Source organism: Mobula birostris, chromosome 10 (assembly GCF_030028105.1).
Source record: "Mobula birostris isolate sMobBir1 chromosome 10, sMobBir1.hap1, whole genome shotgun sequence".
Lineage (NCBI taxonomy): Eukaryota > Metazoa > Chordata > Chondrichthyes > Myliobatiformes > Myliobatidae > Mobula > Mobula birostris.
This window is the reverse complement of record NC_092379.1, coordinates 3809685-3825050: the sequence shown is the minus strand read 5'-3', so window position 1 is coordinate 3825050 and position 15366 is coordinate 3809685. Positions and strand designations below refer to the sequence as shown.

At 43.7% G+C, this 15366-nt stretch overlaps 1 protein-coding gene across 1 annotated transcript in view; it reads right to left on the bottom strand.

The window, feature by feature from the left end:
- Positions 1-9154: 9154 nt before the first annotated feature.
- Positions 9155-15366, bottom strand: part of meiosin (meiosis initiator) — a 107727-nt gene continuing 101515 nt past the window's right edge. Inside the window, exon 15 of the mRNA XM_072271149.1 lies at positions 9155-9669. Coding sequence (XP_072127250.1) covers positions 9558-9669 — 112 coding nt within the window. The 3' untranslated portion in view covers positions 9155-9557. The remainder of the gene's footprint in view (positions 9670-15366) is intronic.

Below are 15366 nucleotides of genomic sequence, written 5' to 3'. Positions count from 1 at the left end.
CCCTGATTCTATCTACCCACCCAGTTACATAAATAAATAGACAGGCAGGCAGGCAGGCAGACAGATAAATAAAATCTTTCCTTCTTAATCCAGTGAATAGTTGGTAGAGCCACTGTGTCGCCCTGCCAGAGACCCATCCTGACCCAAGTATAGAAGGGAGGTAGAGTCTGGGGGAGGTGTGATAAGAATGGGGTGAAAACATGAGATGAATGTAGGACTAGTGTAAATGGCTTGGCATGGTCTGTTTTCCTGCTCTATAATTGGGATAATGTTGGTTTAAATAACACAAATAGCAGCTGAAGAATTTTATTTCACTATAAAGGGACTTGGGAGTCCTTGTGCATGATTCCCTAAAGGTTAATTTGCTGGTTGAGTCAGTGGTGAGGAAGGCAAACGTGGTGTTAGCATTAATTTCAAGGGGACCAGAATATAAAAGTAAGGATGTAATGTTGAGGCTTTATAGGGCATTGGTGAGGCCTCACTTGGGAGTTTATGAGCAGTTCTGGGCCCCTTTTCTTAGAAAGGATGTACTGACATGGGAGAGGGTTCAAAGGAGGCTCACGAAAATTATTCCGGAATTGAACGGCTTGTCATTTGAAGAGCGTTTATGACTCTGGGCCTGTACTCACTGGAATTCAGAAGAATGAAGAGGGATTTCATAGAAACTTATCAAATGGTGAAAGGCCTTGACAGAGTGGATGTGGAGAGGATGTTTCCTAAGGCGAGGGAGTCTAAGCACAGAAGACATAGACTCAGAATAGAGGGCAGTCTTTTTAGAATGAAGATGAGGAATTTCTTTAGCCAGAGTTGTGATTCTGTGGAATTCTTTACCACAGGCAGCTGTGGAGGCCAAGTTTTTGTGTGTATACTTAAGGCAGAGGTTGCTAAGTTCTTGATCAGTCAGGGCATGAAAGGATACGGTGGGGTGTTGGGGGGGGGGTGAAGCAGGAGATTGGGGCTTAGAAGGAAATGGATGAAACAGCAGTGCAGACTCAATGGGCCAAATGGTCTAATTCTGCTCCTATATCTTATGGTCCTATAAAAATAACTCAACATCTACCTTTCAGGACATTACAAAGCATTTTACAGCTAATGAACTTTTGGACTGTGTTAATAAAGGAAACACTTGTATTTAGGAAGATTCCAGAAATAAAAAAAGTTCAAGTGACCAGACAAACTGCTCCAGAGACGTAGGTCCATGAGGTTGGGGAGAATTCTGCCGATCTCTAGAAACTCACCTGCTTCAGTCATGGCCATTTTTAGGAACACAGGTGCTGGGGTTGTATGGCTGGTTAGTATGGCACTGTTACAGCTCAGTGTGTCTGAGTTCAGAATTTGATCCCGCTATCCTCTGTAAGAAAGTTTGTACGTTCTTCCCGTGACCGTGTGACTTTCCTCAGGCTGCTCCGGTTTCCTCCCACCGTCCGAAGACGTACCGGTTACTAGGTCAATTGGTCATCCTAAGCTGTCCCGTGATGAGGCTAGAGTAAGCAGATGGGTTGCTGAGCAGCCGGTTTGTTGGGCCGGAAGGGCTCTATCTTGAAATAAATAGAGTGAAATAACAAACACCAGAGATTCTGCAGATGCTGGAAATCCAGAGCAACACGCACAAGGTGCCGGAGGAACTCAGCAGGCCAGGCAGCATCTATTGAAAAGAGTAAACAGTCAATGTTTTGGGCTGATATCCTTCAGGACTGAGAGGGAAGTGGAGAAGATACCAAAATAAAATGGTGGGAGGAGGGAAAGTGAACTAAGCCAACCTACCCTGACTGATATATTAGGAACACAGAAACTTTGCAGCATAATACAGGCCCGATGGTCCAAAATGTTGTGGCGACCTTTTAACCTACTCTAAGATCAATCTAACCCTTCCCACCCACATAGCCCTCCATTTTTCTATCAACCATGAGCCCACCGAAGAGAAATGACCCTCATATATCTGTCTCTACCATCACCCCTGGTAGGATGTTCCACGCACCCGTCACTTTCTGTGTAAATAACCTACCCACACTTTCCTCCAATCACCTTAAAATTATGCCCCCTCGTATTAGCTATTTCCACCCTGGGAAAAAGTCTCTGGCTTCTCACTCGATCTATTTGTTCTTTTCTTGTGCACTGGGTGTTTGACGTCTTCTCGAACGGGTCCATGGTGTTTCTGTTTCATGGCTGCCTGCGAGAGGACGAATCTCAGGGATGTATTCTGTATGGACACTTTGATAATAAGTGCACTTTGAATCACCTTGTACACCTCTTTCGAGTCATCTCTCATCCTTCATCGCTCCAAATCTCTCAAATCTATCCTGATAAGTCTCCTCTGCATCCTCTCTAAAGCTTCCACATCCTTCCAATAATGAGATGACCAGAACTGAACACAATACAGTATAATCCCACAGCAATTTTATTGACTCTTAGGCAGCCAATTGTAATGGGTCAGCAAACCACTCCATTAAGGGTAATTTTGGATGTACAATCATTGCTACCATTATTATTGACCAGTTACTGAGAATTCATTTGTAAGGAAAAGCCTAAGAGTTGTGAGAGGCCATATCAATGAAAGTAGTTATCTCTCTTAGCTGAATCCAACACATCCCTATGCTTTTATTTGGCATACTTCTGTGAATCCAGACTGGACCGTCAGCTTTGAAAAATTCAAATGGAGAAACCATGAAATGGGGACATCAAGGCAAATAAGACTGAGCTGTCTGGGTTTTGAGGGTATCAGCTGGCAGAGAGTGAGGTCACACATCAGCTTTGTGACAGAGGGCTCAGATGCTGACTTCACACCCCAACTACAGAAGGTTTATACTGTACTACGAACTGGGTCAGTGCATGGCACAGCAAGCCAGAGAACTTGCCCATATGTTGCAGGGCGCATAATAATTCCCCTGCCCTAATTTAAGATTTAAGATTATAGAACATAGAACATAGTATAGTACAGCACATTACAGGCCCTTCAGCCCACAATGTTGTGCCGACCCTCAAACCCTGCCTCCCATATAACCTCCCACCTTAAATTCCTCCATATACCTGTCTAGTAGTCTCTTAAACTTCACTAGTGTATCTGCCTCCACCACTGACTCAGGCAGTGCATTCCACGCACCAAAGACTCTGAGTGAAAAAACCTTCCTCTAATATCCCCCTTGAACTTCCCACCCCTTACCTTAAAGCCATGTCCTCTTGTATTGAGCAGTGGTGCCCTGGGGAAGAGGCGCTGGCTATCCACTCTATCTATTCCTCTTAATATCTTGCACATCTCTATCATGTCTCCTCTCATCCTCCTTCTCTTCAAAGAGTAAAGCCCTAGCTCCCTTAATCTCTGATCATAATCCATACTCTCTAAACCAGGCAGCATCCTGGTAAATCTCCTCTGTACCCTTTCCAATGCTTCCACATCCTTCCTATAGTGAGGCGACCAGAACTGGACACAGTACTCCAAGTGTGGCCTAACCAGAGTTTTATAGAGCTGCATCATTACATTGCGACTCTTAAACTCTATCCCTCGACTTATGAAAGCTAACACCCCATAAGCTTTAACTACCCTATCCACCTGTGAGGCAACTTTCAGTGATATGTGGACATGTATCCCCAGATCCCTCTGCTTCTCCACACTACCAAGTATCCTGCCATTTACTTTGTAATTATCTTTATTTGTCACATGTACGTCGCAACATACATTGAAATAAATCATTTGCGTCAATGACCAACACAGTCCAAGGATGTGCTGGGGGCGGTCCACAAGTGTCACCATGGTAGCAGGCCCACAACTTACTAACCCTAACCGTACACTTTGGAACGTGGGAGGAAACCGGAGCACCTGGAGATAAGCAGGAAATGAATCCCAATCGCCGGTGCTGTAAAGCACACACTAACCATTACCTTCTATACTCTTATGAAGGCTAAATAGAACGTGCATGTAGGCATTTTGGTATAGGAATTCCTTTATACTTTATTGTCACCGAACAATTGATACTAGAACGTACAATCATCACAGCAATATTTGATTCTGCGCTTCCCGCTCCCTGGATTACAAATATTAAATATTAAAAAGATTAAAAATACTTAAAATTAGTAAATATTAAAAATCTAAATTATAAATCATAGATAGAAAGTAGAAAAACGGGAAGTAAGGTAGTGCAAAAAAACCGAGAGGCAGGTCCGGATATTTGGAGGGTACGGCCCAGATCCGGGTCAGGATCTGTTCAGCAGTCTTATCACAGTTGGAAAGAAGCTGTTCCCAAATCTGGCTGTATGAGTCTTCAAGCTCCTGAACTTTCTCCCGGAGGGAAGAGGGACGAAAAGTGTATTGGCTGGGTGGGTTGTGTCCTTGATTATCCTGGCAGCACTGCTCCGACAGCGTGCGGTGTAAAGTGAGTCCACGGACGGAAGATTGGTTTGTGTGATGTGCTGGGCTGTGTTCATGATCTTCTGCAGCTTCTTTCGGTCTTGGACTAACAAAGAATTTGTTAATTTGTTAATTTATGCTAACAAAGAATTTGTGCAGACTAAATTGGCTACTCATTTAGGAGCAAGTTGTCAAGCATGTGATATCCATTTTAGGGTACTTACCTGCCTGGTTCTGAAGCTGTGGAGTCCACTGGTCAGAATTTCCTACAAGTGAGAAAGTCCTCTCCTCTTCAGGCTCCTCATCTACAGTACTGTGCAGAAGTTTTAGGCACATATTTATCGCTTGGGTGCCTAAGGCTTTTGCACAGTACTGTAGTAATTTTATGTATTGCACTGAACTGTTGCCACACAAAACAAATTTCATGATGCATGTGAGTGATGATAAAGCTGATTCTGATCTGGGTCTCTATTGTGGACTGAGAGTGGAAAAGGGGACAGGGAGAGGGGGATCATGGTTGGGAAAAGGGGAAGGGAGAGGGGAATCGTGGTTGAGAAAAGGGGACAGGGAGAGGGGAGGGAGTGGGAAGCACCAGAGAGACATTCTGTAATGATCAATAAACCAGTTGTTAGGGATCAAATGTCCTTGCCAGGTGTCTCAGGGCTGGGTGTGTCTGCACCCGCAACCCACTGCCCCCTGCCCCCCGCCCCGGCACTCCTTCTCTGCCACCTGTCCCACACCCCTCCTGCAGCATTCCACCCTCGCCATTCCCAACATCCTTTGCTCCCACCAGATTTACAAACCCGCTGTCTGCTCTGCGTTAATAAATACAGTACTGTGCAAAAGTCTGCACCCTGGCTATATTACTGAATGTGCCTAAGACTTCTGCACAGTATTGTACTTGTTGACGCTCCCCCCCAGCCACCATGATCTTGACAGGCACATCTCCACTCCAAACTAAGTCCCAATCCTGAGTCTTTCTGCTTGCTCCACAAAGGTCAATACTACCGAATGAGAAGCCTTGGGCCTCGTGGTCAATACAATTTTGTACCAAGGAGCCCCATGCACAGAACATACATTGTCTCACTGCTCATGACAGCTTCATGGACCCTACCCGTGGTAGAACGATCTGTAGACCTCAGCTAACCTAGCCATCACCCTGCTGTGATTCATCTCTGCACTTTGTACACATCGGGTGGCATTTTGTCTATTTTTTATGACGCTCAACCCAGCATAGATAGAAAGCGTGCAAGGAGCCAGCCAGATTCAAACCCAGGACCATTGACCTTGAAGTCAGGTGCCACTACACCACCAACCAGCCAACCACCACCCGACAGCAAACTCAAAATGGACTGACACAAACACATTCTTCTAAACAGGAGTCTCAATAATTTAATTTATATTATTTTTCTAAACATCCACAACAATAAATAGGAACCATAATAACATTAATAACAGTTCTGCCAAACAACCACAATGTATGACTTTATTTCCTCAACTATCTGAAGTGCAATCAAACTTCATGACTTTAACATTGAAGTCAGTGGTGGAATAGAAGGAGAACAGTCTCCCAATGGAGTGGAGTGGTAAAAGGTGGCATTAGAACTAGGCTCTCCACAACTCTGCACCTCCATAATTACTTATAGTTTCAAGTGCCATCCACTTGGGCAAGAACGTGGACGACATCTGGACCGATTGCCCCTAGCGAGGTTCTTATCGTTGCTCTGTCATTGCCCTACACAGTGATGTTAAAGGCACCCGTTGGAAGTCAAGCTACATTAGTGATTCGGTGTATGATCACACCAGAACACCACTGCACAAAGATGGGTTAAAAATACTGGTCTGAATGAGAACTGACCATAAAAAAAATCCAACTGGTTCACAGTAGCTTTTAGGAAAGGAAACCTCCTCTCCTTGCTGAGACTGGCCTTTATATGACCCCAGCACCATAACAATAGGGGGTGAATCTAAGCTACCCTCTGAAGTGGCTGTGCAGACAATTCAATCAGGGGCATCCAGGAGCAGCCAATAAATAATCTTCAAATGATAGTTATTTGACCCAGCTGAGTCCCTGTGTTAATTCAGTTAAGAGGCCAGCCCTATGCCCCATGGGAACAACCCACTTGGGTGCATTACTGAAAGTCATGCAGCCATGGGGTTCTGCTTTGTCAGAGAAGTCCCACGCATGAATTCCAAAGACTGGACTTTTTAGACCTATGTAAAAGTTACTTTCACTCTTGACTTACTAGGGTTCCTCCTCCTTGTTGGTTAAAACAAACATCTTGTTGCCAGAAAGAATCATGCTGTAGCCACAAATTGCTCAGTACACTTCATAACAACAGTGATTGCACTTCAAAATAATTAACAGGGACAGGGATGGAGGTAATTTGAAAATTAGCTTATATAAATGTGAATTTTATATTTTACATTGATGAAAATATATAAAATTCATAAACACGAGAAAATCTGCAGATGCTGGAAATTCAAAGCAACACACACAAAATGCTGGAGGAACTCAGCAGGTCAGGCAGCATCTATGGAAACGAACAAAGCATCGATGTTTCGGGCTGATATCCTTCATCAGGTCTGAGAGGGAAGGTGGGGTGAGGGGAAAGAGGCTAGCTGGAAGGTGGTAAGTGAAGCCAGGTGGGTGGGAAAGGTCATGGTTGGTAAGGAAGGAATCTGATAGGAGGGGAGAATGGATAATAGGAGAAGGGAAGGGGGACGGCCCCAGGGGGAAGTAATAGAAATATGTCCTTGGTATTACCAAATAGTTATAAAGTTTGCACTTTTTATTTTGAAGGTATAATTATAGTTGTAACACAAACTTTGATAATTTAGGAGGGGCTGAATTGATAACAAAGATGTTATATTGTTTTTGTTTCTACTTTTCAGTCAATCTGTCCTTCTACTATGTCAGTCTTGGATCCTTGCGGGACTCGCAGCAAAGTGGTGCATGGGGTGGGCCGGTAACATTAAACCACCGTGTAAAGGCAATGGGCTGATCTTAAAAGTGAAGCTGTTCTCAATAATCACTTTCTCCTGTTACAGCGTAAGTACAATAAGCCAGCAGGTCACTATGAGGGATTGGTCTTTAGGAGAATGATGCTGAGTATGCAGGACAAAGCGATTGGCATTGATCTGTGCAGCTGACGACAAGAGACACACGCAGTCGCTCCCAACTGCAGTCCTTACAAAATGAAAGTGTCTGAAAGATGACACCTATCTTCATCATGTTCTGTTTTCTGGCTTAGTTAATTAAAGCACTGAGTTACATACAGTTTTCAACATTAAATTCAAACTGCACTATTCGCAGAAAGGCTCAAGTGATGTCTTTTAATAAGAACCAGAACTGATTCTTATCAAACGATTGCTGAATTTCCTGCAGTTAGCGTTGGAGTTCAAACAATATGTTTATCTGCAAATTCTGTGTTACAATAAATATGTGAATGGAATACCTTTTTGCTTTGGTCACTCAGAGTCAGAAACAAATATTCCTGTGTGATTGAAGACTGAGTAAAACTTGCATCCTGGTTACTGACACCACAGCCCTAAACTCCAATGTGCAAGCATTTCCTGCTTTCCATTACTCTGGGGTTGCAGGCAACACCGTCCACTCCGCACAGCAGCCTCCACACATCGGTCTGCCAGTGAGATCGGAATTTACTGCCGAGCTGATATCATGCCCACTCATGTCAAGAAGCAGAAGACTGAGAAATACCCATAAGTTCCCTCAGGTTGGATCATTCAGTCATAAGGAGGATACGTCTGGTTGAAGTCCAAGAGACCACAAGGAATTTTAAGGAGATGATGTCATTACTTGTCATATAAAGAGACTGCAATTATCCAAATAGATTAGGAAGAAATCTAAATAGCGTTTCTTTAATGCCTTTCAAAATGTCTGAGAGGAGTCTAGAGCAACCCACACAAAATACTGGAGGAACTCAGCAGGTCAGGCAGCATCTAAGGAGGGAAATAAACAGTTGACTGAATCTCAGACCCGATGAAGATCTTGGCCCGAAACGGTGACTGTTTATTCATGTCCATAGATGGTGCCTGCCCTGCTGAGTTCCTCCAGCATTTTGTGTGTGTTGCTCTGCATTTCCACAACCTGGAGGACTCTAGAAAATTGCTGTCACTGTTGAAAATTAGTGGTTAATTTGTGCTTCCACGGACACCACTAAAGCACTGAGTAGATGATGTATTTTAATGATGTTAGCGGCGAATATGAATATTGGATAGGATACCAGGTTAATGGCCCCTCATTATTTCCCCCCAGAGTAAAGCCATTTATATGTTATGTGCACAGGCAGACAAGATTTCAGCTTAACCTCTCATCAAAAGTCAGCACTTCCGACAATGTAGCACTCACTCAATCTAACACTTCTTTTTAACACACGCAAAATGCAAGAGGAACTCAGCAAGTCAGGCAGCATCTATGGGGGGGGGGGAATAAACAGTTGACTGGGTGGGACCCACCCCTGATGAAGGGACTCAACACGAAATGTCAACTGTTTATTTGTTTCCATAGAGGCTTCCCGCCCTGCTGAGTTCCTCCAGCATACTCTGGATTTCCAGCATCTGCAGAATCTTTTGTGCTTAATCCTTCTTTCTTTTACTGGATTGATTAACCCTGTCAGCTTTGTTAACTGTGTCCAGGTTTCTGGAATGAGACTGGAAGCCACAACCTTCTGACTCAGAGGAAAGAATGCTGGCCACAGAGACAAAACCAGAAGTTTAATGTCAGGCTGATGACGTGAAAGTGTAAACCAGGAACAAAAGTTCTCCAATTAACATCGAAACTAGGCAAGCTTGATGTACACAGCTACTTCAAATACAAACTCAAAGTTCTACCAAATATTACTGAACATGGCTTCAAATTCAAGTTCTTCTGGACTATACACTGTCACAGCCATCCACTTCTTTGGGTGGGCCATCATTCATTTGAACTTTAGTATTATAGTCCATGTCTTCTATTTTTCCCAATATGTAGGTAGATGTTTTTTCCATAGTTAACCATTGACAAAAATTCAAATGCACAATGATTTTCCAGATTTTAAACTAGTCTTGGAGATCCACGTTGGACATACTGAGTTTGCTGAGCTTTTGAGTGAACCAGGCCCTTCCAGCTCAAGGGACTCATTTATGGTCTTGTGTTGTTCGGGTTGCTTTAGAACAGCAATGCTCCTGTTTTGCTCAAAAGAAGGGAGATGTCTTACAGGAGGTGGAGAGGTTCGGGCATCTCCACCTCTTCCTTCTCTTCACTCGACGAGCTATCCAGCTTGACGATGCGGTTATTCATTTTGCTGAATTCCCGGGCTTTGATGCTGTGAGCGAGAGACAAAGAGAAAAAGGGAGGCCATATTTAACCCATGCTAACGATCAACCTTCTTGATGTGGCAACTCAACAATAGTCAGCATCGCTGAAAATTAAGCAGCAGAACACGTAGCTCCTGAGCAACCAAAATTCAGCTGATGAAGCAGTTCTGCTGAAAACCACACTGACTACTGAGCTGCATTCCACTGCATTGAACCAGTGCAACTTTGTAGGTGTACGATTGAATTGGCCGAAAGTGTGAATTAAGGGGCGGTTGCAAATTTGTAAAATTCACCTAGATCTTTTTGCTTAGAAAATACCTTTAGGGGTGCCTTGCTTTTTCATAGAAAAGAGAATTAAAGAATTTGGTAAAGCACACAAAACATGGGAGGAACTCAGCAGGTCAGGCAGCATCAACGGAGGGAAGTGGGTGGTCGATGTGGAGTAGGCTAAAAGGTCGGCAAAACACCGTGGGCTAATGGGCCTGCGCTGTGCTCAAAGTTCAAAGTAAATTTCTTATCAAAGTACATACTATATATGTCACCATTTAGAAACTTGAGAATCAATTTCCTGCAAGCATTCAGAGAAGAACAAAGATACAAAAGAATCAATGAAAAACTACACACAAAGACTGGCAAACAACCAATGTGCAAAAGAAGAAAATCTGTGCAAACACAAAAATAAATAAATAATGAGAACATGAGTTATAAACTCCTTGAAAGTGAGTCCATAGGTTGCTGCTTTGTACTGTACGGTATCGTTCTATGATATTTTCATTTGGCATTCGAAATGCAACATTAAATTTAGGAAACTGGAAATCAGCATCTGTTTTGTTAAACCTTTTGAATGATACAAATATTGCAATTTAAGTAATATAGTGGGAACATTTGCAGACATATCACGTTGCCAGTAGTGCATGCAAGCTCGATTTCAAAGTTTAAGAGAAGTTTGGATAGGTACATGGGTGGGAGTGGTATGGAGGGCTATGGTCCCAGTGCAGATTGATGGGAGTAGGCAGTTTAAATGGTTTGGCATGGATTAAAAGGGGTGAAGGGCCTGGTTCTGTGCTGTACTTTTCTATGACTCTATTATGTAAAATTATGAGGGGTGATTGATAAGTTTGTGGCCTAAGGTAGAAGGAGATGAGTTATACAGCTCTCGTTACATGCGTGCGCAGTTCAACTCTTTGAGTGATTATGCAGAAAGTTTGAAGTTAATAACTTTTGTGGTATTTCTGTTTCAGATAATTGAAAAATGCAAGCAAGCACTGTCTGAGAAAATGGACAATTTCGGCCTTCGTGCAGTCATCTGCTACCTCGGTCTCAAGGGCTTATCACCCAAGGAGGTCCACGAGGACATGGGTGGCAACACCAAGGGAGGGTACCCCTTCTTACAGCATGGTGAAGAAGTGGGCTGCTGAATTCAAGCGCGGCAGAGAGAGCCTGGACGACGACTCCCGTCCTGGAAGGTCTGTCACCATCACCACGCAGGAGACCATTGACAAGATCCATGACATGATCTTGACAGATCAACGAATAACACAGCAGTACATTGCCACAGAGCTGGGTATCTCCCAGGAACACGTCCATGCAGTTATCCACAACGAACTCCAAATGACCAAGGTGTCAGCTCGCTGGATCCTGAAACTCCTTGGGCCTGATGAGAAGCAGATTTGGCACAACATGTCAAGGGACAATCTAGCCATTTCTGATGCAGATCCCGAGAGATTTCTCCAGCAATTTGTAACCTTGGGTGAGACTTGGATCCACCACTTCTAACCAGAGACGAAAGAACAATCGAAACAGTGGAAACACCCAGGACCTCCGGCTCCCAAGAAAGCCAAGTCGCTGATGTCTGCAGGCAAGGCGATGGCCTCGTTTTCTGGGATGCAAAGGGAGTGCTGCTGGTGGACTACCTGGAAAAGGGTTACACGATTACAGCGGCCTACAACGCTGATCTCTTGAGACAGCTACAGGAGAAAATCAGGAAGATTTGGCGTGGGAAGCTGACAAGAGGAGTGCTCTTCCACCAGGACAATGCTCCAGCCCACAAGTCCACAGTGGCGATGGCTGCCATCCAGGAATGCAGATTCAAACTCGTCAAACACCCGCCCTGTTCACCTGATTTGGCATCCTCGGACTACTACATGCTCCCTAAGATGAAGAAGGAGCTCAGTGGTCACCATTTTGACACTGATGATGACGTCATCACTGCTGTGGACCACTTTCTGGAGGTCCAAGACGCCGACTTCTACAAAGAAGGGATCCGTATGCTCCACGACCGCTGGACTAAGTGGGTAAATGTAGGAGGGGACTATGCTGAAAAATAAATGTGCCAGGAGTTCTAAAATTTACTCCTTCTACCTTAGGCCACGAACTTATCAGTCACCTCTCGTATTCTGATGCACATTGCACCCAGTAAATCGCTCTGAACCTTGACGATGGCCGTTGGGAAGATGTGGCGGACATTTTTTACCACAGACTTGGCTCAGAAATGGGATGTCTAAATAGCTTTTGGGCATCTTCTCAGCAGTCCAGGGGACTGCTTTGGGAATCTTAACATCCACCTAAGGGGCTGAGAATCCACCGAATCAACAAACCAAAATTTTTAAACTTCAGGTACAGGACTTGAATAGAACAAACACCTCCTTTAGCCTACCGTACCATTCAATAAAGTCATATTTGATTCAATCCTGGGCTCAATTCCAATTCTCAGTCCGATAACTTGAACCTCTAAGGTCCAAAAACTTATTTATCAACCTTGGATACACATAGTGACTCTCTGATTCTGATAATTCCAAAGATTCACGATCTTCTTAGAGAAGAATCCATCTTTATTTTGGTCTTAAATATGTGACCTGATGTGCCCCCTTAGTGTTACACTCACCCCCACCAGAAGGCACAGCATAGCATCATTCCCTTTTGAAAATTACAGCTGAATCTTTTCTACTATCACTTTATCCGGTGCATTCCAAATCACCAATACCTGCTGCTTAGAAAATAATCCTACATTCGCTTGCATTAGCCGGCTGGTGGCGTAGTGGCATCAGCGCCGGACTTCGGAGCGAAGGCTCCCGAGTTTGAATCCAGCCGGCTCCCTTGCACGCTTTCCATCCGTGCTGGGTTAGGCGTCGAGCTAGCAACTCGGCCTTGTAAAAATAAGAAAGTCTGCTAAAAAAGCACGTCCTGATGACTCCACCCGGAGTTAAGAGCTTTCTTCTTCTTCTTCTTTGCTGGCATGTTGTTTTAGGTTTGTGTCGTACAGTTATCAACAATGTGCTGGTGTTGGAGAGGGTCGGAAGGAGATTCACACAAATGATCATGGATATGAAAAGGTTAATGTATGAGGAGTGTTTGAAGGCTCTAGGCCTGTATTAGCTAGAGTTTAGAAAAACAAAGGGAAGTCTCATTGAAAGCTATCAAACATTGAAAGGGCTAGGTAGAGTAGGCGAGGATGCTTTCTCCAGAAGGGGAGTCTAAGATCAGAGGGGTGTTTCTTTAGAATAGAGATAAGGAGGAATGTCTTTAGCCAGAGGGTGGTGAATTCACTGCTGCAGACAGCTGTGGAGGCTAAACCACCAGGTGTATTTAAAGTGGAGGTTGATAGGTTCTTCATTGGTAAGGGTGTCAAAGATTATGGGAAGAAGACAGGAGAATAGAGCTAAGGGAGATAATGAATCAGCCATGATGGATGGTGGAGCAGACTCAATGGGTCTATTGGCTTAATTCTGTTCCTCCGTCTTATGGAAACTGTCTCCCTATCTATTTGATTCAATTGCAAAATGGTTTCTATTAAATATCCCTAGCAACACTGTTTGCCCAAGAACATTTCAGCATCACTCACCTCTCCACAATAATGAGGTACCTCATTCCAGTAGAACTCCTCGGTACCCTCTCCAAGTTTTGAAAACTTTTCTAAAAGGTGGTGAAGGGACAATGATTTAGGGATCGTTAAAGAAACATAGTTGCAGGATGGAGATGATAACCAAAGGTATCAGGAAATAAGGAAAAGTAAGCAGGAAGGTAAGTGGGGTGGGGTGCTGCTCTTAATTAAGGATGAGATCAGGGTGATATTGACAGATGATATAAGGATCAGAATGTTGAGTCCATTTGGATAGAGATTAGGAATTGGAATGGGGAATTAACATCACTGGTGGGAGTTGTCTATTGGCTACCGAATAATAAGATTACAATGGCCTGGGCAATAATCCACAAAATATCTGATGCATGTATGAATAGGATTGGAGTTTTGATGTATGATAGGGTCTTTAACTTTCACATAGATTGGGCGAATCAAGTTGACTTGAGGAGGATTTCATGAAATGTATCCATGATAGCTTTCCTGAACAGCATGTTAGTGAACCTACAAGGGAAAGTGCAATCTTAGATTTGGTCCTGTGCAATGAGACAGGTAAAATTAAAGAACTTGTTGTTAGGGATCTTGTTGGAAAGAGCAATCACAGCAGGATTGAATGTTCATACAAATGGAGGGCGCAATCATTCAATCTAAAACCGGTGTACAGTATTTTGCCTTAGACAAGGTAGACTGCAATAGGATGAAGAAGGAGAAGGCTAGTGTACAATGGGAACAAAGTCTATATAGTGGGACAGTTGAGGAACAGTGGAAGGCTTTCAAAGGGATTTTTCATGGTGCTCAACAAAAGTATATTTCAGTTAAAAGCAAGGGCGGGGAGAGCCAGCACTAAGGCAATAAAAGGCATCACAATAAAGCTGATGCATACAAAGCTGCCAAGAGCAGTGGGAAACTGGAAAACTGGGAAAACCTTCAAAAGCAACAAGAAACCACAAACCAAGCAATAAAGAAAGGAGAATGACAGATTACGAAAGGAACTAGTTCAAAGTATTAAACAGATAGTAAAAGTTTTGATAATTATATAACCCAGAAAAAGGTGGTCACAGTGAACGTAGGTCCCTTGGAAGATGAGAAGGGGGAAATTAATGTTGGGTAATATGGAAATTGCTGAGGTTTTGAATGGTATCCATCATCAAGGATCCCCATCACCCAGGACATGCTTTGTTCACATTGCTACCATCAGGAAGGAGGTACAGGAGCCTGAAGGCACACTCGTGATTCAGAAACAGCTGCATCCCCTCTGCCATCCGATTTCTGAATGGACAATGAACTCATGAATACTACCTCACTACTTTTTTATTTCTGCTTTTGCACTACTTACTTAACAATTTTATATATATATATATGTAAGGGGGTTTTGTCTTTTATGTTACTGTGTAGGCTAATTAAAATGGCTTCTTTGTTATGTTATACTTGGGAATGCTTCTTTGTTATGTTAAACGCTGAGAAAGTTCTTGCACTGGCAGTTTGTTTTGGATTATCTACTAATAAGAGGACAAATGAACCAATTGGGTTAGTTGTTATGCCTGTGGGGTGTCTGTAAGAGATTGTGCAGGGTTTGGGGGGAGAGGGCGGGAGAGAGAGACAGAGGATGGACCAGGTGCTGTGAGTCCGCTAACGGGGTCGGACCCCGAGGAGGGCGTTCGGCGAGGAGAGGAGACAGAGACGGACTCGTGTGGAGTGTCTGGTCGACCACCGTTGTTGGTCCCAGGTGGCCGGTCAAGGTGGTCCGAGGGGTCACAGGGTGAAGAAGAAGGGTCCTGAGCTCCAACTGTTTGTGCACGAAGAGATTGAACTTTTATAAGTGTGGCGCCTTTTATTTTCCTTTTATATT